The sequence below is a fragment of the Haliaeetus albicilla genome, chromosome 6, assembly GCF_947461875.1.
Source record: "Haliaeetus albicilla chromosome 6, bHalAlb1.1, whole genome shotgun sequence".
In the NCBI taxonomy this organism is placed as follows: Eukaryota; Metazoa; Chordata; class Aves; order Accipitriformes; family Accipitridae; genus Haliaeetus; species Haliaeetus albicilla.
The window spans coordinates 38743133-38767563 of NC_091488.1; the positions used below are offsets into that span (position 1 = coordinate 38743133).

The following is a 24431-nucleotide window of genomic DNA, read 5'->3' on the forward strand; positions in this document are numbered from 1 at the left end:
TTATGTAAAACTTTAGTTGTTATTAAATGCCTACTCTTCTCTCCTGCCCTCACCCCCATCAGCCATAGCTACTGTGAATAAGTTAAGTGATCTCACTTCCACTTTCCTCCTCCTTTCCCCACATTACAATGCCGATTACCTGGTAGAGATGGAAAGCAAAAGTCTCAACAGGCACCAGCTTTTATTAGTACTATACAGTGTTGGCCAAGAATTTAAAGCCAACGGGCTGTATAAGCACAACACGAGAGACAGTATCTTGAAAGATACTTGGTATTGACTTTTCCCCTCTCAATATATAAAGTCTATCAATTTTACAGCAGTCTCATTTCTCTTCACCCTTCCTTCATGAGCCCTGCAGCGTGTCAAACTCTGCTACAGACTCTCCAGTTCAAAGTGAGACCCAAGGCAAAAATAATTCATGTGCTAAATGCCAGGCATAAGCCCATCTCTGTAATGTAACAGGACTCATGTTGGGGGTGAGGGGATAGAAATGACAACAATGACAAAATCTGTGATCTTCACAGGAAATAGGTACTGCTATGCTATTCTCTGCCACATTTTACATTTCACCATCCCTCAGTGATGGGAAGGGATCCCCACACTACTTTTCTCCATAAAGTCTTCAGTTATTTTTGTAGTAAGTCTTGAAGAAGACCTAATAATGAATCAAATGTGCTTTTCTAATCTCTAACATGGTAAGCACTTTGGCATAAAGAGGCCATAAACTGATCACTGAACGTTTGCCCCCACACTCTGTAGAAGGGACCTCGTAAAAGGCTGTTTGGTTTTAAGTTATTTGAATGTCAATGGCTTTGGTGAGGTCTGTTCCATATGCAACACCTAAATGTCATTAGCCCCCAAAAACTACAGCTTCAGCAGCTGTCACTCACCTTACATCCCTCCCAGTTTATCACACCAGAAGCACTTGGCAATTATTTTGAGATGAGTACGGAAATATAGACAGTGAAAAAGAATCAATCTTTCCTCATTTCTTTTTCCAGAATTACATGCAGTAAGGTGAAGTTATACTGGGCCCTTGGCTCTGTTGCCCTTCTCTCCCTTACCTGCAAATAATCTTCAATAGTACACAGTATATTAGATAATGCATCCGGGATTACTGAACTGATTCTTAATTATAGGCAAGTGTTGGGGAATGCTTTGGTTTACCCCTTGAGGCAAACTAAACATGTGTTTGTGCTCAAGTGTGACGAGATTTAACAAACAATGCATTGGACAGAGTCCTGGACAGAGTCTGCAAAGAGCACAACCCACCCTGTTCCCTTTCTATACACATCTTCGACCAGTCCCCTTTTGCCACATTACCCCCGTATCACTTCTCCACTTTGCTTTTCACTTACACAACCATCCGGGCTTGTCCCCCCACAGTTCCTGGAACTGCAAGTTTCACTCTGACCTTGCACACAAGTTTAGCATGTCCCCTGGTTTCAGACATAGCAACAACTAAGGTATACTTTACTTGGTTGGAAAAAAGTCTTTTGCTGATCTGGTGCTGCTCAGACCCTTTTCATGTTATCTAATGCTTGTAAAGGGACAGAGATTCTGCCAGAAGAATCCTCTTCCAGCTTCCTCAAGTACTTTCCCAAAAGGTTATAGAGAAGCTTGCCTACAGGCACCAAGCAGTCTTTCCACTTCCCTTCTGCACCAGAGAATCTGCTGCAGATCCTCCCTCAGGCAGCTGTGCTGCATTCCCCGCTTCAGGGACAGGCAAGAGCACAGCTTCCCATTGCCGCCAGGTAGTTCTGTTCCCCTCTGGGACTAACAGAAGCTCTTCCAGGACTCCCTTTCCATTTCTCCACCAGACGATGAGAGTGGCCACAGCCATCTCAGCCAAAGGCTGCCTGAAGCATATCCAGTGAGTTTAACATCGGCACTGCTGCAACAAAGAAGGGAAAGCAACAGACGACGAATATGAAAAAGCAGGCAAGCAAGGTAGCTTACCTGTCCTGCTAGCAAAAGAATAGCTACTTCATGTGCTTAGGACTCTCAATATCTGCAAGTAAAGCCAGAGAATCAAAGTCCAAAAGGACAGCCAGTCTACTGCAGAAAAGGTACCGAAACTGGGAACAAGCAAACTGCAATGAGGAGAGGACAAGGAATGAACCCCACCCCAGGGAGCTCAGCACTACAAGACAGCTGTGGAGTGGATCTTGAAAATATGGGCTCCAACAGCACATGCATTTGCCTTTAATTTCAAGTTGAAGCAGCTGTAGGAGCTAATGATGGAAGGAAGAAAAGAGTTCAGGCTGTAGAGTTTCTCAGTGTCTCCTGTTTCTCCTCAGGTCCCACAGCCTCTACACACATAAGCAGTGGTAACCTCCTCAGCTTATTTTCCAAGCACTTCCCACACCAGAAAACATGCTGTAAGTTCTCAAGAGAACTTACAGCTGGTGTAATAAAAATGGACAGGAAGAGACATTACAAAGGCTGCTACTTGAAGGCAGTTTAGCACAATGCTAACAAAACAGCCCTGGCTGCTAAACTGCTGTTCCTCACAACCCTACACTGTTTGAGAATTGTTTAGGCTTTTGTAATGGTTTATTGCTTTCAGCCCAACACATGAATACAACGTGCCACAGATTTTAAATTTTCCAGGGCATCCTTCATGATCATGGGCTTTCCAGTTTTCACAGACAAACTGAAGAGTCTTGGAAGTCAAAGGCTATGACTGGTTTCATTTGGGCATCCTGTACACAATTTTCTGCCATTTCTTCCCTTGGTCAATGTTGTCTTGCACATATCAGAAAGAGCAGCTGTGCTGGTTTTGGCTGGGATAGAGTTAATTTTCTTCATAGTAGCTAGTATGGGGCTATGGTTTGGATTTGTGCTGGAAACAGTGCCGATAACATAGAGATGTTTTCATCATTGCTGAGCAGTGTCAAGGTCTTTTCCGCTTCTCACCCCACTCCACCAGCGAGAAGGCTGGGGGTGCACAACAAGTTGGGAGGGCACACAGCCAGGACAGCTGACCCTAACTGACTGACCAAAGGGATATTCCAGACCCTATGACATCATGCTCAGAATATAAAGCTGGGGGGGAAGAAGACGGAAGGGGGGGACATTCAGAGTGATGGCATTTGTCTTCCCAAGTCACCATTACACATAATGGAGCCCTGCTTTCCTGGAGATGGCTGAACACCTGCCTGCCAATGGGAAGTAGCAAATGAATTCCTTGTTTTGCTTTGCTTGCGTGCGCAGCTCTTGCTTTACCTATTGAACTGTCTTTATCTCGACCCATGAGTTTTTCCTCACTTTTACTCTTCGATTCTCTCCCCCATCCCACTGGGGGCGAGTGTTGGTTGCTGGCTGGAGTTAAACCATGACAGCAGGCAAACAGGATCTTGGCAAGGAAAAAGGGGATGGACTTGAGCAATCTGAAAGCCCTCACATTCACAAATTCTATCAGAAACTACTTGGGCTGTACCTGAAAAGGTCCTAGCAATCCTCAAGAAGTCCCCACTGGGACAACAGACACAATTGCCCAGGGTGGCATTTTAACTTTATTGGTCTTGGTGCTCCTAGACCAAGGACCATGCTGGATTACTTGCAAGACTTGTGGCAGTCACACGCATCTTCCCAAACCCATAAGTTATGATGGAGTGTCACAAGGGACACGCCTAAAAATATCCTTACATATAGGCAAAACCTGTGCCAAGCTACAGCCAGAAAATGAGAATGAGCTCCAGCAGAGATACAGATAAAGTTGAGGAAGCCCACGTATTAAAGTCTTTCAAGATCTCTATGTGCTGTCCCATGTAGGCCAAAGTAATACTCCCTTCTACCTATACCCCAAATTGATGCATTATATCACCACAGATCCTTCACAAATGGAGTACTATGGCTTGAAATCAATGATGTACTGATACAAGCTGTACTTGGACATAATGTTTTGTGCTTTTGCAACTCTATCAATACAGTAGAGAAAAATTAGTTTTCACACCGTAACACCTGAGTGAAGGGGAAAAATACCTCACCTACCATCTGGACATAATGTTCTATAGAATTAACAGGAGTTTTTCAAACCACACTGTCATACACAAAAAAAACTTAGCTCTTGGCATATGTAAGGATTTCAGCCCATAAAATTAAAAGTAACTACTTCCATTTGAACAAAATGGGGTCTGTCTACTAGATATATTTATCCCTTTATTTTCCAACTCTAGCCAAAGAATTTAATGTCCAATCTTATTACAAATATGAATCAAAAACAGGGACAAGAGGGACCTTCAACCTGAGCTCCTGAAGTGTTACGGTTACTATCCCTACAACACACAGCATTTAAACTTAATAGAGCAGCTTTAAAGTCTTCACTCAAAGAGAAAACAGCAATGCTATTGTCTTTTAAGACTTAAAGTGAAGTCACTTTAGCTATGCTTATTTCTTTCTTTCAAATATCTTCACAGAAGAACAAGAGTAGTTTCACTTAAAAACCTCAGCTAATTTCTTCAGTGTAAGGAAGTGGAAACACATAGTAAAGAGTTAAAAAAAAAAATGCCCACTAACCTCCATGTGTGAAATGCAAGTTAAGCAAATCAAAGTGGGGGTTTTGTTTGGTTGGTTGGTTTTGGTTGTGGGTTTTTTTTTCCTTTGGGATGACTCTCCTGCAGTAAAACATGACTGTCACATATATCTGAGCTCCTGGACTGTTTGTCTGGTAAAGCCTGAAAGATGTTTAATTAATCTTCATTTATTTAAGCACACAGCAGGTGTCTGACCAAACCAAAACAATAGGAGAGGGAATAACACGCTTCGCAATTGTATTTCTTTTGATAAGCCCATAGCCCTAATTGTCTTTCTAGAAAGCTCTGTACAGAATATTGCTGCATCTTTTAATTTAAACACAGTAGGCAATTAAGAACATGAAAGAGAGGGCCAGTGATAGAAACAAAGGACTGCAAATTATGAATACCAATTCCAGTGGCCTCTACTAATCAATTGGTGTATAAATTTCAAGCACCCTATCACACTCTTACTGTTTTCAACAGTGAAACAGTGGGCCATTAGATGCTTCAGGTGTACCAAATCATGAATGCTAATGCTTACCTTGTCATCACCGTTTTGTATTTCTAAACTTTCTATCTCCAAAAGAGTCCTCCAATCATAAGACAATGACTATTAGCTGTAAGAGTCAGGATCAAGTACAAATTAACATTTTCAATAAACATACAAATCATTTATTTAAAATTCAAAACTCAGAGGTACAAACAAAATATTTAAGAAACAATAAATCCAGAAATGTAAACACTTATAGAAAATATATGAACTGTACCAGTTTAACCCCCCCCATTCTTCACAGAAAATGGCGAGAAGTAGAAAGACAAATCAATGCCTAATTGTTCTTTTTTCAGATTCTAGTTTAGAGGTAGAATACTACTGTGAAAGACTTAACAAAATTTAGTTCAGCAGAATTATGCTACAAGTGAATTTGGCCGATATACTTATAAATGTAATGAAGCCAGAAAAGAAATTGCTTATTGAGAGCTCTTATACAATAAAATTTGGCATGGCACTTTCCAAAAGATAAAGCACCTTTCCTCATAAATACTGTTTTATGCTTTTGCAAGTAAAGGATCCTGTGCTTTTTCCATTACTGACATAAAGAAAGCATTTAAAAATAGAAAGTCCCAACTTTTTGGCAGGTATATGGAAAACAAGTGTTTCTCAGTAACTTGGCCTAGAAAGCCAAACTGGGAAAAAAACCCTGTAACTATGAGAAAAAAGACTTTTTGAAAGACTTTATGAATACTTGATGCTTACTTATTTGGGTGGCACAGTCCTCAAGGGGAAAAAAAAAATATTAATACAACAGGAAAAAAAAGCTTCTTTTCCACTAGCTAAAAGCAGGGGAACGGACTAGTTTTTATGTATTATTGTTATTCAGTCAGCCTCCACTAAATGCTACAGTTCTATCCTCTCAGGAAAAAGGGTATCTGTGTGAGACACACTGTAACTTTGAGTCCAGTAAAAGGTACCCAGGTAGTCTCAAAGGAATGTATGTTCCATTTTTGTTCATCGAACAACCTGCTACAAATAGAAATTAAGATTGGAGTTCTTCAGACAATATATACAAATTCATAAAAACCAGGAACAATTTGCAAGCTCAATGACATACAAACATTATTCAGAAAAAAAACCCCAAAACTTGTTTTCTTATATACAGACTGGCTGCTAAGTGCTTTATTTAAATTGCTGCATGCAAATAGTAGAATCTACGGTTGGTTAAGGAACTTAACTATAAACAAACTGCTAGGCTTCTGCAATTCAGTTTAACAAGGACTTTCTCAAGTATTTTCTGAAAGATATTTGTGTTTTAGGAGAAAAAAAAATTTAGAATTGCAGTCTTAATGCCTTCTTGCTTCGCGGAATAAGAACACTTCTGGAGATGTAAATATGATAAAATCCCAATTTAGACAGCCAGTTCACAAGGACTCAGCTTAAGCATGACCCTGCTTCTTTTAAGGAAATGAAAGCAGAGTTAGGCCAATGTTTAGTACCTTTTAAAAATTCCATCCTTGCCACACATACTTTGTTTACAAAATAGCACCACACAGGAATAGTCACCACAAAAAAAAACCCCAAAACAGTATAGTTGCTGCATTCATTCAGCAGCATTCCATAAATTTCCTATTCACTCAAATGACAGAGTTGTGACCATTAAGCTTAGTTCATGGAAGAAGGCAGAAATAGAAATCTACTTACTGTCATTAGTGAGGCATTACCTTGTGGTTTTCTTTTGTAAAGAAGCTACCTTACAGAAAGGAATCAATACAATCCAAATACCTTAAAAAAAGACTTGAAATATAAAATGTGAACAGGCCTGCTTTCATGATATTCTTCTACCTTTCCAAATACCATCTGGAACAGTGTCTATGAAATATCACACGCAATAGAAAAAAAATGCATTCTTGATTACATGAAAGATTGAAATATGTAAACTATAAAAATAATTGGGAGAAAACTGAAATAGCAATCATGAAAGAGCTGGTGCTACCACCACAGACTAAACCTGTAAACACATAAAAATGCATTTCCACCTTCCTCCTTGTCTCTACCTTCAGAAAAGCAGGCAAAAAGAGTAATTTCTGCCACAGACTAGCTAAAAAGGTTTGCATGTGCCAAGCACCTCATTTTGGACAAAACTACTTGCATGGCACAGTTTAAATAGTTAGTCTGAGCTATATTTAGCTGATTTTTCTGAAGCAAATTAAAGAAGCGCTTGAACTGTACTCACGGCAGAGCTGACAACATTGCCTGACAAATAACCATCAGGAATCTCTTCCGTCAGGGCTGGAAGATGAGCCCAGGACAAAGTATAACAGACAAGCTTTCCTTCTACAAAGTATATTCTTCTATTGAATATGAAGCCTTGCAAAAGGAAAATGCTGAAAGACATACAATATTAATACAGGAAAATTTCAGACATGGATTTTCATCTGTTAGGCCTCCCAATTCATTTACAAAACTTCAATCATCTCCAAAGGGAGCTCTGCATCCCTATCCAGGTAAAATAGTATTACATACCTAGATAAGAAAACTTACACAGACAAAGAAGAGTAAATGTTAAGCCATATACTAAACTATGATATCTCCATATCATGATTTTTTGAGAGCTCAAAATGGACTGAAAGAAGCCATTTTTAAGTATATATCCAGTTTGATTTTTTTTCTACTCTAACCCCCATTATGTCTTTCCCTGTGTGTATTTTAATGGTCAGGATGAAAATATTTTGTGTATATACAAACTAATTACATTTAACCCTGTAAAAACTAATCAAAAACTTCACCATTCTTTGTGATTTCCATATATTTAGGCAACTCATCTTCTACACATGCAAGATACTTCTCAGAACATCAGGAAAAAAAAAAATCTTTCGTATTCCACAGCTTCCCCAAATGAGTAAAATAAAGCTGATTATATGTCAGTACACATTTTACTGTACCTTCATAAAATCACTTTTGGATATACAGGTTACAAGTTAAAAAAAGCCAGCAGTTGACCTAGGCATTAGTTAAAATACGACATCTTGTATTTGTAAGCCCTAATAACAGAAGAAATGTCAAGAAACATCTAGAGTTTTGATGAAAAATTAAGTTTCACCAAGTTTTCCCCCTCACCTCCAAAATTAAAGTTGTTTCTCTTCTTCCTAATTCTGCAGCAAAAGTAACAATAATACAAAATAACAAAATATGTATGGTCCCTCAGTGTCCTCAGTAAGTGAAACATTTTAATCCAGACAGTGGGCCAGTTTCTCCCAGGTTTTGCATATGCTAATACAGCACTCTGCCACGAAAGAGAACTTAGTGTTTTATTACACCTAACCACTGCCTCCAGAGTGTAAGGTCCAACAACTGTTTCACAGACAGAAATTATTTCTCTCTCAAACCCCAAAGAAAGTCTCTTTAAAGGTTTATACGAGTTGTTTTTTTGTAACAGATTGACAGTCAAAGAGCCAAATCCTATGAATTGCAGAGATCTCCAAGCATGGCAGATTGAAATCCAAGTTGAGAACCTTCAGAAGACAAGGGTATTATCGAGTACACACTTCCTCACACAGTTAATTAGATGTTGCGGTACATTAATGCACCTGTACCACTTTCAATACCCAGGCACGCTCATGCTTTAAGATCTAATTATGAATATGGTTATGCTACAAATGTGCTGTAACTAGACTGAGTTAGAAAGATAGCACATTAAGAATCTACCACCTCAGCTGTTGGGTTTTTTTGTTGTTGTTCGGTTGTTTTTTTAAAATGCCCTCACATATGCAAGGCACAGTTAAATGTCAGCTTGACTGCAGTTATAGCTCTTTTGCGAAGTTAGTGCCCAAGAATATATTTTTTGGGGGGTGGGGAAAAAGTGATGATGGCTACTCTATACAGAGGCAAGCTTTATTCTTCCAAGGTGAACTTCACCACTGGGCAGATGGCTGGTACAAGTCCAATACACAATTTATGTTCTAAATAAAGGCTATTTTGAGGCCTCAAGCTGATACTGGCCTCATGCCAAACTCCTGAGTAGTGGTAAATTTCAGCTCAGAACTTAAAGTATATAAGGAACCAAAGCTTTTACAAAAATTAAATTATTTTGCATGGTAACATGGCCATAAGAGTCACTTTAAAACAGCACTAGCTGATTTTAACAACACCATAGCACCAGAAGTTAACCTGTGCATTCAGATAATTATAATATACATGTGTCTTTATATCTAAGAAGTTAATATTAGCAAACTACTGAAACACTGGCTTTCCAGTGCACATTGTAAAATGCAGTATTAGCAAACTGAACTGACCCCTAGAAGTCAAAATGTCAGCTTTTATTTTACTAGTGTCTACCACAAACAAATTTGTGCATGGCAAAACAGATTTCCCTTGCTACTTCTGTGGTACACTAACATACCTGATCTTTTTCCACTAAAAAACAACATAGCGATGGCTAGGCAAGATACAAACCCTATTGCTTGCCCAGTGTTTAAGTGGAAAGCATAGCCCAGGTAACTTAGCACATTTACCAACAGGGAAGAAATACAGCTTTTTATCCGCATCCAATTAGAATGTCAAATACTGGACATACAGAGAAAAAAAAAACAAAAAAAACAAACAAAAAGCCCAAAAGAGATGTCAAGAAATAGTTTTAAGTCATGGCATTTGCTTTTAATATTTATACCTGTAGATAGAAGTAGTTGTGATCTATCAAATGCACTAATGTCTTGAAAGCCATGCAGATCCAAATCCCACAATGCCATTAGCATCCTTGTGGAGGCAAAACATATGCCACCAAGCCTGGTGCTGTAACCCAGCAGTGCAATCTTGGATACTATGTTCCCAAATCACATGCCCTTTTGAAATTCTTATTTAGTGAAGGCTGCTACTGGTTCCACTTTGAGTCTTACCTGAGAAAGCATGGAAATTCAACCCCAGGGCAAACAAAGATCAAAGTTTGTCTGAAGCTCCCTAAGGTCTCACAAGTCCTTGTTTCAGTGCATATGTAAATGACCTAATTCCTAGCCAGCAGCTTCAAGTAAATGACAAAAAGAAGTCACTGACTTGGACACTGATTTCATGGAATGCATCTTTCAAACACTGACCAAAAGAAGTCTGAAAGGCAACTGCTTTCACCTTTCTCATCAGGCTGTATCCATACGCACACACTGTCTATGCTGATGCTGTTTCTTCCCATATTGTTTCCTTCTCTTTGCAAAGTAGAATTCAATTCTGCTTTTTAGAAAAAAATGCAAAGACTTACTAACACATTCATCAATGTGAATTTACAGCAAACACCTCCCCCCCAACACCCCCAATCTTCAGAATTAATTTAATGGAAGCCAGTTATTAAGATATCAGTTTTATGTTTGAAAATAAAGTGCATAATGACCGTCACTGAGAACTTTGCTGATTTTAGGTTAGCACAGTTAGTGTCAGTCCTCAGCAACATCAATAAAATACTAATTAAAACATAAATTGGTAACATGAGTAAAAATCTGAAGCAGCACACATGAAAAATAAGTTTTGTATAAATGGGAAAAAGAAAGAGAAAGGAAAGTGAAATGGAATCCCTAGTCCTTTGTGGAACTGAGCCTACTATACAGCTATCCCAACATGCAGCATCTGAAATGAAGAATCGCAGTCTGTTTGCTTCCCTTCTGCTATTCCCGAATTCAGTTTGCAGCTTTCTGGTGTCTGACCAATTTCACCTCGGGCAGGGGAAGATGTATCTTGAGGGAGATCTACAAAGACAGTGTCAGATGAAGAATCTTGGCTTTCTGGTGAAACAGCAATTTGTGGCCAGCTACCCTCTGTTTCCTCATTGCAATCTGTCCCTTCATCAGCCTCTTCCAGCTGCTGAACAGATTTCAAATACTGTTGTATTAGTCTGTTGTCCTGTTCACTACTAGAGCTCTCTTTACTTTGCTCACATTCCCCATGGCCATCCTCTACATCTGAAGAATAGGCTGAAACAGAATTGCCACATTGTTTGACAGTTTCCACTGAAAGAGAGCTCTCAGTTCCTTCTGTTAAACTCTTTTCAGAGCTACACAAGTCACTGACATGAGTCCGATCAGCCATAGAAGAATGAAAACCAGAATCTGGGAACTGCAACAAAGACTTTTCCTGAAGAACTTCACTAGCTGGAACTAAACAAGCAGAACTAACATCTGGTGCGGTTTCTTGCTCAAGTGTGGATGATCGAATAAATGGTTCGGATGAACAGAAAATACCAGCTGAAGGGATCCCAGGTTGCCAAGTGGCACCTAAATTCTGTGTTACTGAAAGGTGCCATTGTTGAAGGGATTTAACCTGTAAAGTATAGAGAGAATTTCATTATGAAATGCAAGAAAGAAAGTACTTTGATTTCTAGAGTATTTCTTGCAATGAGCAACAAAGCTGTAGTATAAAATTTAAGACCAAGTGAACTAACAAAAGGTTTGCTATACCTTTAGGGAAAATATGTTCTTCCCACTGTTAAATAATGGGTTTTAAACCTAGATGCCCAACACTGACAGAGCACACAAGCCTCCCAGTTCAAGTACCTGAAGAAAAAGGAATCTGCTCTTAAAGACAGAAAGGATGAGGAACCTTTATGAAATAACCCATGCTTAAGAAAACAGTCAGTCTTGGTTTTGGAAGAATAGCTTATTAGAAGATGTATTAATACCTTTTCTACTTTAGAGATTAGCTGCTCACAAGCAACATCGCTTGACACCATTTCATTTGCCCTAGGCATCTAGCAGTCACATCATTCTTCACACTTCTGCTGCATTTATTTAGCTTTCCTTGCATTTTGTCCTCCTTCTCACACCAGGCTATAAATTTAGCCTTCTGTAACAAAACCAGTGTTCTTGCACTAATACTTCTGAATGTTATTTTCCCCTAGAATACCAGTATAGCAAACAACATGGCAATTAGATTCTAATAAGATACCCAAGTCATCACTAGAAAAAATTAACCATATTGACTATCTCTTCAGGATCTACAGTATGAAAGAATGCCTTTGAAATCCATATGCAAGCAGAAAAATAAGAGGACTAAAACTATTTACCTGGTTCCAAAGAAATCTGACAGCTTCCTCCTGTACAAGCCTCTGAATCTTATCTTCCTCTCTTTCTTTTCTTAGTCTGCAAGAACACACATGCAAATTTATGCAGCTTAAATAAGCAACATTTGGATAACAAGATCAACAATACATAAAAATGTCTACTTATATAACAGCACTCTTGAAAGATACAACAGAGCCTAACATTAAGACATTACTGCAGTCTGGCTTGCCACCAATATCCAGCTGCTGACTTCAAGTTTCTCTTTCAGAGTTACATTAAAATTCTGCTTCCTTTTGCTGCCGCACATTTATTGACGTGCCAATACTTTAAGTATCTTCTTGTAAACTGAACCTGAGCTCTTCAATTTTTCCTGCACACAAAAAAAAACCAAAACAGTGCTCCTTCATTTCAAATTATGCTCTCCCCAACTGATATCACTTTGATGTAGGTATGATGTGTAAGCATTGGGAGTTTCTAGAAGTTCACTGAGGGCTCAACCTGGTTCACAGAACTTTTGTCAGTTGTGATAGTAAAGCAACAGAGCCTGTCAGACCGCCAGTTCCCAGGCTGATCCAGAAAGATATTAACTAAATCCGTAATTTATATCTTACAGATTGCGGAACTCTGATAATGATCTCCTCGAAACATGGATTCATACAATAAAAAAACCAAAACCAAAAAACAGAACAAAGCACAGAATTGCATTTTAAAATTGTATCATGCAAGGCAGAGAAAATTCTTCTTTTCACCAGTACGAGAGGAATGACTCTCAATATGGACACTTCATTTATAGATTCTGTAATTGCTAGGAGACAAGTTAAAAAAAAGAAAAAAAAAAAAATCACACTTCGCAATTTCCATTTTGGTTATGCAGTGAAACATGCAAGTCCTGCTAAATAGAGGAATAGAAAAACGCATTCTAACCCAACCCACTCATAGCAGGCACTTCGAGAGTATGAACAGCTACGTGCATAACTGTGTTTATCTTACAGGAAGAGATCTTCTACCGTAATAACAGTTTTATATTACCGATGCTGGGTTCAACTATGAGTAGTTATATCAAGACCCACTTATGCCTGTTCTGAAATATCCTGGAACTATGGTTATATTCATTCAGATTTGAAAATACACAGCATGACCTCAACTTACTTTTCTATTTCATCAGTTAAGCAAATGATGTGCTCCTGCATTCTGTTTAAGCGAATTTCATACCGCACTTCCTTGGCTCGGGGATGGTAGTTCCTCGTGTAAAATCCTCTCCAGCAGGCTTGAAGCTTGGTAGCTGCTTTAGCCATTCTTTGCAGTTCAGCTGCACCTTGATCAACAACAGCTAAGGAATCAGAACTTTCTCCTGTCATCTGGTCAGGACAAAGAGTTGTAACTCCTGATTCAGCACCCACTGAGGTGCTGGGATGATTATGCAGAACTTGGTCTTCAGAGGATGCTGAACAGTTGCTAGTATTAGCAGTCAAGCTAGCTGTTACTGGATCAGCAGAAGGCAACAGCATACTCTCTTTGATATTCTCTTGAGTTTCCACACTTTCCGCTGCTCTGTTCGAGTGCTCTCTTGTAACACATGAAGCTTCTTGCTTGATAGTTGTCTCTCCGCTATTAACAGCTCTCTCACATTCGATCACTGTATCATCATCGTCTCCTAGGCCCAAAGTGATTCCATGTAGCTTCAGGTCTGAATTAGGAGACACCGGAGACAATCCTGAAGCAACTGGCATGAAAGTAGACTCTGAGGATAAAAGGCTGCTGTTTAGTTTGTCTTCATCTGTCTGTATATCTTCAAGGTATAGCTCCTTGTGAAAACTTCTTTCAAGAAGAAAAGTGTTCTTTACTGCATAGGAATGATCATCGTTTGCACTTGGTCCAACCCAGGAATTCTTCTGGATGATAGGTTCTAGATAGGCAGAAAGCCATATTTAAAAGTGTCATAGTATTTCAATAACATATCTTCATTTAATTCATAGGAATTCACAAGTTGCTTTACATAGTTAGAACCTGGGTGTGTAAGACAATCTAAAATGCTAGTAACGATAAGCATTATTTCTATACAACAATAAAGACAATAACTACTTATCACAGTAACATCCACAAACTTGGCAAATACCGGGTACAATTGCACAAACTGCCTCCCCCTGGAGAGGTTACACTTTTATCAGATGGAACAGTCAAAGGAATAACTCTTTAGTTTATTGGACTGTGTTTTTCACCTAATCTTACTAGCATTTCAAGACACGAACAAGCATGGAATGTATTTTTAGAAAACAAAGTATAACTTCAGTTGAAAACCTCAAAAAGTCAATAGAATAAAATAATAACAGGGCCTTGCTCTGAAATTCTCTCCACAAAGTTATCTATGTTCAAAAAAAAAAAAAAAAAAATCATTATTTCCACAGGTTATCTTCTTACCACTTTCAAAAACTATCTGTGGCGGCTGGGATGGACTGCTGTGTTCATAAGCAACTGGCAGTGTTTTGTTGGGAGCAGAAGATGTAGGTGGACCTTCATTTTGGTTTTGATGCATCAACTGCCTCTGGTGGAGCCTAAGCACAGAGTTCCAACAGATTTTATATTTCTTTTAAACTTTTTAGTACAGAAGACATCTAAAAGAAACTATCAACTGCTTTAAAGGAAACAAGTGATCAAACGATTCTAAACAAGAGGCTAGTTATGCAGATCCCTACACATACAAGACACTAACAGGACTACTGACAAAGTAGGGGATTGCACAGACTGCTCCTGTTCCCCTTCCTCCTCTCCCTTTTTCTTCATTACATGTACATGTATCAAAAAAAAAAATAAATCCAACATGTAATTCTGACTGTAGACTGAAATATTTCCACATACAAGGAAGGTATGCGGACATTTTAAGTGTCTACTGCAGGTTACATTATGCTTGTATGTGTAGAGGAATTTAAGGAACAGAAGGAGTGTCTTTTACATTTGAAACTGACTTAATCAAGGAAAGGGTGTCCTTGTTACCAAAGGGACAAAAATCCTAAGAGTGAGCGGCTGCATGGTGCTTAGTTGCTGGCTGGGGTTAAACCACGACACAAATCAACAAACATTGCCACAAATATAAAATCATCCTTTACAAACTGAGAAAACACACGGGTTGTTTCAGCCCAGCTAAATTCAAAGGTCATGAGGTAGAGGTCAGAAAGTCAAACTGCCTTATAAGTCATATACGTATGTACATATATTTTTTTTTTTTCCTCAGCAAGCAGGAAAACACTCCTGCTGCTGCTGCTGTCTTGCCTCTCATTCCCCTCCAGGACACATCTTGTACCTCCATCACTCTTCCCATCTCCAGACCTCCCTGTTGCTTTGAAATACTTACAAGGAAATCTTATTACATCTAACACATAATAAGACATATAATTATGTTCTCAGTTTCATTCTCTGACAACAGAGAAACAAGAAGTTCTCACCTTTGCTTACTCAGTATTTTTTCCAGTTTGGCATCCTCTTCAGTCTGGAGACCGTATGTAGATACAAGAGGACAAACAGTAGCCAAGTACTGGACTAGCTGAACATGCTGCCCAGGTCGATATGATCTTCCTTTACCTTGACTGTAGAGCCATTCTGCTTTCAAACTGTTAAGAAGGGCAAAAAAGCTCACAATTAACGCATGGCATAAACCCCCTAGCTCTCCTTTGATTACTGTTCTTCTATTGGGTACCTAAGAGCTAATCTACAAATCTAATCAAAACTTGGAACATGCACAGTGCCCAGAGGAACTGGGAATTTCATTACCAGAATAACGAATAAAGCATTCCCTCATATAAGCATCGATGAAACAAAAAAAACCTCTGACCAAAACTGTGCACTCTCTGCTTTATCCGTGCGTAGTCTTTGGGCACTGAAAACACGTCTGTGTCAATGAATTTATCAGCAAAGCTTTCACAGAAACAGAGAAGTTCACGCAAACATGCAGAATAGGCACAGAGAGCAAATCTTGCTGAAAGTATTCAACAACTGAAATCTTTTTTTCAATCAAATGCTCTTCAGTCTGAGAACACTTAATATAATATATCTATATATAATAATACAGTTAATACAAAAAACCCCATTACTCATGAAAAAAATTTCTAGCTTTCTTACAGGCAACTTTTGGGGAAAGTCATTATATGTTATGGTGAAACAGAAACAGAATTGGTTTACCTTTGACCAAAAAGGCAGCTTTTTATTTTAGTAATGGGGAAAAAAAGACACTAATGTCCTGGCATATGTTAATGTATTGGACTAGAATGTGTTTATACTGGATAATACTTATGCTTGGAGTGTTCTGATGTCAAGAACTTTAAGAAGATGTCTCCATTGTCCTACAGATATCATAGTGATATAAGGACCACAATGATACAGTAACAAGTGATTTGAGCAAAGTAACATTTGACTAATTGATACAAAAAATGCCAAATCTAGAAATGCACGCGCAAATCAGGCCCTTTATAAAAGGCCATGCTTGAGCTTCCCCCAAGATAATAGCTTTAATATCTGCTGATTGTCCCATTCTGCAAAGTCAAAGAGGCTGTAAAGCTTGGAAGGGGTAGCAGACCATTGATAAATTGCTACCACAGTTTTGCTTTGTAAAAGTGCTACTGTGAGTTGAGTAACGAAACAAAAGCTTAACTGTATACTTCTACTTTTGATCTTGCATAACAATTCCAGTGTAAAAGATGAAAAATTTAGCAAAAGCAACAATGTTAAGTCGCCTGTATCTCATGTGGCCGTTACCAAGATGAACAGAATTTCAGATCATTAGCACTTTTCCATTTTTTTATTACATAAAAATGCAATTTCAGCTTAGCCAAACTTTATTTAATAATTTTAGAGATTTTATACTATTATGTCACCTTTCCTTCTGAGAAATCACATATCCATCAAGAACTTTAAGGTTCAGACACCAGCTGACAATATACGGCCTGTAGTCAAAGCCAGGGATAGAAGGTGTGGCCATCACACAAGGATTGTTCATAATTGACAACTGTTCCAATTGACGAAGAGAGGCCAGGAAAGAAACCTTGAGAAAACAAGATATATTTGTTAACTGAACAGAACCCATCAAATGCTTACAGAACATACTACATTTCTCCTAGTTACAGCTAGACATCTCACACGAAACAATATAGTTACACATAAGTTTAAAATCACATTTGCTTTTTGACCATGAATATCTTCAAAGGACTTTCTACCAACTACTGCCATTTTCCCATTAATTCTCCTGTAAGTACTATAGCCCTTGGAAAGTATTAGCTTCTCTTAAAATCTGGGAATGGGGCTTCATGTTTAGAAAGGTATAGTATTTCTACAATTCCAGTTCACTACAACAGGCATTGAAATTTTGACCAAAAAAAAAAGGCAAGCCAAAAAGCTGGAGAAACATTATCTTGTTTTGAAGAGAAATGTATTACCAAAACAAGATTTTTCTTCCAACATGAAAGTCCAGCTGACAGTTTTGGCTGCTACTTATATTACATTATACATATGATACATATATATATATATGTTTACTTATATTTAAAAAACCCAAACAAAACAATAAAGACAAAAATCAAAGGCAGAATATCTGTTTCTCTTACATAGTGTGTTTGAGAAATAGATAAAATAAGACATTGGCCCAAAAATGTTCAGTTGCAACAAGCGCAATTCAAACCTCTGTTCTAAACACAGCAGCTGCAGAAGCCCTCTGCAGCAGTTAATCAGCTCAGCTTTCAACCTTCAGACAATCATGAAAAGCTCTCTGTGAATTTAGTCCTTAAAGTATACTTCTGACGTCCTTGAATAATATAAAAACATAAAATAAAAAAGGCAAAGTTTCTTTCAAGGATAAATTTTAAAAGGTATCACCTAGCTTGTGCAGCTAATGCAAGTACAGTTATTACATAACTTCTAATAGTTAAAAGTTACTTCTGTCAACATGGGTTGTTTCAAAGAGAGCCCATTTTCAGTTACACCCTCAAAAGAATTATCTAACTATCTGCTTGCAGTCTACCTAAAGACAAGGTGATATATCTTCTATATCTTACCTCATTTAAGTCTCTGATTTCATTTTCTGCCAAAGAAAAAACAGTCAGATTCTGAGGTAGGCAAACAGGGGCAGTGCGAAGTGAAGTTATAATATTTCCATGCAGCAACAGAGTCTATAAAATAAAAATACAGTGATGAAATGTAAGTTTGATCAAAATTCCCATGTTTTTGTTCAGGCAATACCTGCACAATACACACAAAGGAACCATAATTAAGGCTTTCTGGTATCATCAAAATTATTTTTGTTTATTCCACTAAGGGAAAACTAATTTTTATACTTCAGAGCAAAATCTTCTCATCTTAAAATGCAGAACTGAAGTATAGTCACAGTTACAAAAAATATATTTGGAAACATTTTTTTCTCTACAGTGTTCATGCTGAAAGAGTTAACACTATGTTTTGTTTTGATTCATGACAAGAGAACGAGAGCTAGGAACAAGATCTCACCATGTTATCTTTACCAAAATCATTAGAGTGGTTATAGAAAAATCACTGCCCCAGTTCCTGCAACTTCAAAACGAGGAAAAGAGTTCTTACATGCTTCCCTCTAGAAATTATGGTGATTAACTAAAATGCTTTAAGAGCTAGTGAATGCTTTAACAGGCAGGAATTTTCAAAGCAAATTTATTTATGCAAAGAATGTAACAAAAACAGAGATAAAATAGCATCTACCTTCAGCGATGTAAGCTTGGAGAGATCACCTAATTGAGCTATGTTATTGTCTGACAAATCAAGATGCTGAAGAGATACACAGTAATTGATTTGTTCAATGGCCTACAAAAATAAAGAAGTCAATTACTCACAGTCACTCTTTTTTAGTCATTAAATAAAACCAGGTATCAATAATTATAAATTACTTCGAAAGCTAAAAACCACTGGATAAGTAATCCAAAGCAAAACCCATGTTTCTACACAGTTTCATTTTAAAGGTGATAATTCTTTTCCTATTTTGAGGACTATTTCCCAACTCTCATTACATTTTGATATTAAACTTTTTATTTTTTCCTAGACAACTCTTTTCCAAAAGTTGCCCTCTTCTGTTTCATAAACCAGTAGCTGCAAAACTTTAACATTTGTTTCAAACAAAACCAGAAACATATTCCAATTTCTTTGCAGCATTTTCCATATTTCTACAACACTAGATTCTGGAAAATGTATAAAGACTAAATGCTTTACCTTAAGGTTATTTCCTGCCAAATTCAGCCATTCCAGATGCACCAAATCCTTCAGCCCTTCCACATACCCAATACTATTATGAGGCAAGTTTAGCACCCGAAGCTTAGTCAGTTTTGCTACACCCATCATTCGCACCAAACGATTGTTGGCTACAGAGAGCTGCAGATTGACACACAAATAAAAGAAACAGTTTTAACTATTAAACCGTGCAGACAGAATAGGCTTTTATTCTTAGCGGTTAAAACCCTAATCCAACAGGAACTTCTTCAATCTACGTGTTCCATTTTCATGCACACAACACAGACAAAAAACTGCAAGAGCCAGGAAAAAAATTACTGATCAAAGAAAGTAGTCTTCACAACTCACTCTGCAAACTTAAGAGGAAATTCTCCTAGCAAAAGATAAATAAAGGAGAACAAATGAGGAATTGTGTCATATGAAACTAAGTTTTTAAAATCAGAATTGCCAAATAATTGTGCAAATTGTTGCACCACTCCTGGTGTAAAATCATACTTACAGTCAATATGGCAGAGGACAAAATATATTTTACATGATTCTCAGAAAAGTCCTGTGCTAACAGGACTATAAATCACAAACTTTTAAAAGGATAAATCCTGATTAAACATACACAGTAATAACATGACCACCAAGCTGGCAGACTGGTGAAGGTTTGTTGTAGCAACAAACTCCACCTCTCCTATCTCAGTTTAGCTTGTCTCTAGAAGCTGTTAGGTGACTTCAAGTCTGTCTGGATGCACTTTTAGTGACAATTAACATGGACTTATATAGCTTTGCCTCAGAGGGATTAATACTCTGATTTTTTGCAAGCACCATGCACAGGCTTAATATTGTTATCACTAATAACCTCATGAACTTAAATGGACTGCTGCTAGTATTATAATTAAGGATGAGCACTAGCAACATCATGGCCTACATGAATCAATATGTTAACAAGACTACACAGATCCCCTCCCTTCACATTTTTTTTAATTTGCTATTTCTATTTTAACCTAATCCACATGGCTTTTTTTCTTCTTGTGAATTAAGGCTACTAATCCTCTATCTTTGTGAAGAGTTCTGAAACCCAAATGGAGAGGAGAGTCCTGTATGTATGTCTGCATGTTTACAATTACATAGAGGAAAGATAAAGTTATTTTTAAGGTTACAAAGCTTAAGTATTCAAAAGCTAAGAATTACCAAAGTTGGGTTATCAGTGATTTTTCTAAGTGTTCTTATGACACCACCCCCATTAGGATTTATTTAGTTCATTTTTAATTACCTAGGTAACTAGCAAAATAGCCTCCCCCACTATCAACTGTAGAGCTACACTAAAAACAAAGCTTTCTATTTTAGTTAGCTGTCGTTTATTTTCCTATGAAGACAATAACTGCTAACTCACTTCAATTATATAATATGGCCTTAAAGCAGAAGTATTTTAATTAGCATCACAGTACCATTATTTCATAGCAAATTCAAGTCAAGTAACACTGACCTGCATCAGATTCCTGCATTTCTCCAAGTGTTCCAATTTAATTATCTGGTTTTTGTCCAGAATCAAAGTGTGAGTATCAGCGTCACAGGGTAAGGTCGGACCCAGTTTTTGCAATCCTTGGCCTGACCAGTTGACTACCAAACCTTAGAAGAAAAAAAAAAAGGTGGGGGGGGAAGCCCCAAAGTCAACACTTTAGATATGAGAATATGAACTGAAAAAGCAAATCAGGTTACACAGATTTGTTTTACAATGCATGCAGCTAATTGGCAAATACAAATTAACTTTGTTTTCCATGTAAAACTGAAGCAAATTACTTCAGACCAAACACATCAGAGTAACTGATCCAGTTACTGGAAGATATGGATTCTAGGCCCTATCCGAGTAAAGAACTCCGGTGGAATTCTGGGAAAGTCAGTAACAGATCCTCTGGAGTGGGAAACAGAGCAAAATTTCGGTAGCTAAATTTAAAGGTGTGATCCTCAAACCCCCAAACTTCAAAAGCTCCTAAATTTTTAAATTCTTCAAAGAGTTCAAGTTTTGAGCAGCTTGACAACTACCTATCTCTCTGTAGGCACTCTAGCTAAATTCCTGCTTGGAGGCAAACCCAGATCGTGCCTAGCACACATCTGTAGGATGATACTCCCCAAACATCAACCATGCCTGTCACTGAAAAAAAAAAAAAAAAAAAAAAAGGGGGAGAATTCTGGAAAAAGGGGAAGCAGCATCCATCCTTTCATCAAGCAGAAACCTGATAAGGATGCAAACTACAAACTGCACCTTCCTGTAAGGTTCCATCAACCAACCTGCTAAAGTATTTGAAGATTAGGGCATTTAACTTGTAAATGTTAAATACCCATGTGATAGTCTTCAGCCAGAGGAAAATAAACAGCCTTACCATGAACAAGTCCTCAGAAAGCTAGACCATTGAATAAAAGCCTGCAGTTTTCTCTTTCCTTTTTCCCTCTCCGTATTTCAAAGGTAAAATATTAGTAGCCTACACCTTTTTTTTTTTTTTTTTTTTTTTTTTGGAAAGTGCACTCTAGATGCAAACTCAAAGCAGAGGTTTCAGCCTGTGAAACCAAACCTGACACCTCTGTTGTCAGAAGTTGGATGCTTAAACTTCAGAAAAGAAACAAACTTAAGATTCAGCCCTCCCTTTAAAACTTCCTATCAGATACTTTGAGACTTGCTCCCTTCTAGCAGTTTGGCTGCTACAAACCCTAATCTTAAGTATTTCACTATCTCTAACTTATTGGGTAGGGAATGTGTCTAATTCAGAGCCAAAAATTCCACTCCAGGACTTCACGAGCCAAATCCCTGAGTGCATCTCGCCTTGGGATTTTGGTGCTTGTGTCCCCAAATTGTATTAATAGGCTAGATGTCCCACAAAACATTTGCCATCTACATGCAACTTGAATCACTGGGTACCCACAGTGACATCTACTAATAATAATTTTCATACATTAAGCCTCTGCTGTATGTTTTACATACATACACCATTCTAGTGCTTGCTCTTCTCTTACTATCTACTCAGTAAATAATGCTGCCTTTTTCAGCAGCATGTTCCAGAATAGTGTTCTTATCCTAACATGTACTATATATTAATATTCTTACAATTTGCAGGCTTTGGGGGCTTAGTTATTCTAAGGATGGAGACAAACATTTTTGGTGTACCATTTTGTCAACCAGAGAATATACTTTTCTAAGAAGCATCTCTGATGACATTTATTACATTTCCATTGCTTCTCAAATCCACAGCCACCTGAAGCGCGCTGAAGAGCAGCAATGCAGATCCAGCAGTACCAGAAACAGTCACACTCCTGTCTTTGCACATTCAGGGAGTAGGTACTGCATGTTTCTCACTTAAGTGGCCACCTCTGCAACCACTTGGTCACTTTAACTAAACAGAGAAATTTTGCATGTGCCCGTTTATCCAAGGGATTGTTATGAAAATTCACAGCTGGCCCATGCCAACCAAGGAGAGAGGATAGGACCCACAGCATAGAATTACAAGAGTAATCCTTTTATTCATGCACATGAAGTGTCCCATTCAAACTGGGGCACCCAGAATGTGGTTTTACACATGGTTCTTATGCCTTTCAAGCATTCAGGTACAACATTATTTGACTACTCACTGCTTAACACACACACACTACCAGGTGCAAAGAAAGTACATTTCTATGGCATCATCATCCACCTGCTTCTCTACTTATCTAGACATCTCTGGAGTCAGTTGTGCTATAGTTACTTATCTGTGATGCCAGACAGTGGGAAGGTTTCACAGAGGTGTTAAAGGAGCTAGGATGCTGGTGCTATCTCGGTTGTCTGGGGGTATCCTTTATCCCTTGTGGGTAGCTCTAAGTAAGATCCCTATTTCAAGGGTGTCTGTCCTTCTCCTTGCGAGCAGCTGGGGTCCTTTAGTTTGCTTGCTGAAGCAGGACTGTTCAGTATACAAAGAGAACTATCTATCTTGAGGAAGTGAAAATGATTTCGTTATACCAATGAGTCCTTATAGTATCCTTTGGGAATGAGATTGTCCTAACAGGCTCTGAGTACCCAGGAAAACGTTTCAGAATTGCTTATTACTCATTTGGCAGCTATGTACGTTAATAGACCTCAGAAGCGCATGATTGCTGCTCAGGCCTCTTGAGCCCTTGAGCCTTCAGAGCCAGACTTGTATCGTTATAAAGCACCGTCCTTCCAGACGGAGGCAGGAAGCAAGAAACTGCATCCTCAGAGGAGGACCTGTCTCCCAAGACCTCTCTGCCCTCCACTACAGGAAAAAAGGGGCCTTATTTCAACTCCTGGCCCACCTTCTACAGGGCTGCAGGCAAATCGCTCCTCAGGGGCCCTGGCCTGGGCAGGATGGACAGCCCCTCTCCGCGCTCCCCCCCCCCCCAAAACCCCGGCCACAGCCGGAGCCAAACCCGCTGCCGGGCGGGGACCCCCGCTCCTCAGGGCGGGCTGCCCGAGCGCGGGAAGCCGCGCCGACCCCGGTCTCCTCGCCCTCCGCCGCCCTGACCGCTCCCAGCCCCGCTCGGGGACCTCGGCTGCCGGCCGCAAGCGGGGAGGAGCGCGGGGAGCCCAGAAAGGAGCAGCCAAGCCGCCCCCTCACCCCCGAAAAGAGGGGGCGCGCCCCCGTCCCCCCTCAGCCGAGCCGCCCCCCCCGCATCAAAGGCCGCGGAGCCTTTCGGGACTTGTAGTCCGAACCCCCGGGCCGGCGGCCAGGGCACGGCCCGCCCCGCACTACAGCTCCCGCCGTGCGCTGCGCGCCCCCGCCTCTCCGCCCCACACAACGGAGACCCAAACAAACCCCCGCCGGCCCCCGACACCTGCAACCCGGCCGCACAGCCCCCGCCGGGCTCGCTGCCTCTCACGTTCCCCTTACCCCCTCCAGCCGGCGAGACAGCCTCGGTCCTCGCCGCAACCCCCGTCGCCGCCATGCTTCCCGCTTTGCCGACGCCGCCGGGCAACCGAGCGCTGGACGCCGATCGGCTGCCTCGCTCCGCCACGGGAAAATCGTGTCTTTTCTTCGCGGCGGGAGAGAAGGGCCCGCGTACGGAGCCGCCCGGCGGGATTTTAAGCGAACAGTGGAAAACCCGGCCGGCGAGAGCGCTGCCGCTGGGTCCCCCGCCCGCCCTTCCAGCCGGGGCGGCGCTGCCTCCCCGCTC

General features: G+C 39.5%; 1 protein-coding gene across 1 annotated transcript; it reads right to left on the reverse strand.

Annotated features, from left to right (window-relative positions):
* Nucleotides 1–5169: 5169 nt before the first annotated feature.
* CEP97 (centrosomal protein 97) lies at nucleotides 5170–24410 on the reverse strand. The gene is made up of 11 exons (XM_069785602.1): nucleotides 24149–24410; nucleotides 20761–20903; nucleotides 19269–19427; nucleotides 18765–18866; nucleotides 18092–18205; nucleotides 16919–17085; nucleotides 15494–15658; nucleotides 14472–14605; nucleotides 13203–13959; nucleotides 12056–12131; nucleotides 5170–11313 (listed from the first exon to the last, which is right to left on the reverse strand). The coding sequence occupies exons 1-11, from the start codon at nucleotides 24201–24203 to the stop codon at nucleotides 10597–10599; spliced, it is 2589 nt and encodes an 862-aa protein (XP_069641703.1). The 5' UTR covers nucleotides 24204–24410; the 3' UTR covers nucleotides 5170–10596.
* Nucleotides 24411–24431: the final 21 nt, after the last annotated feature.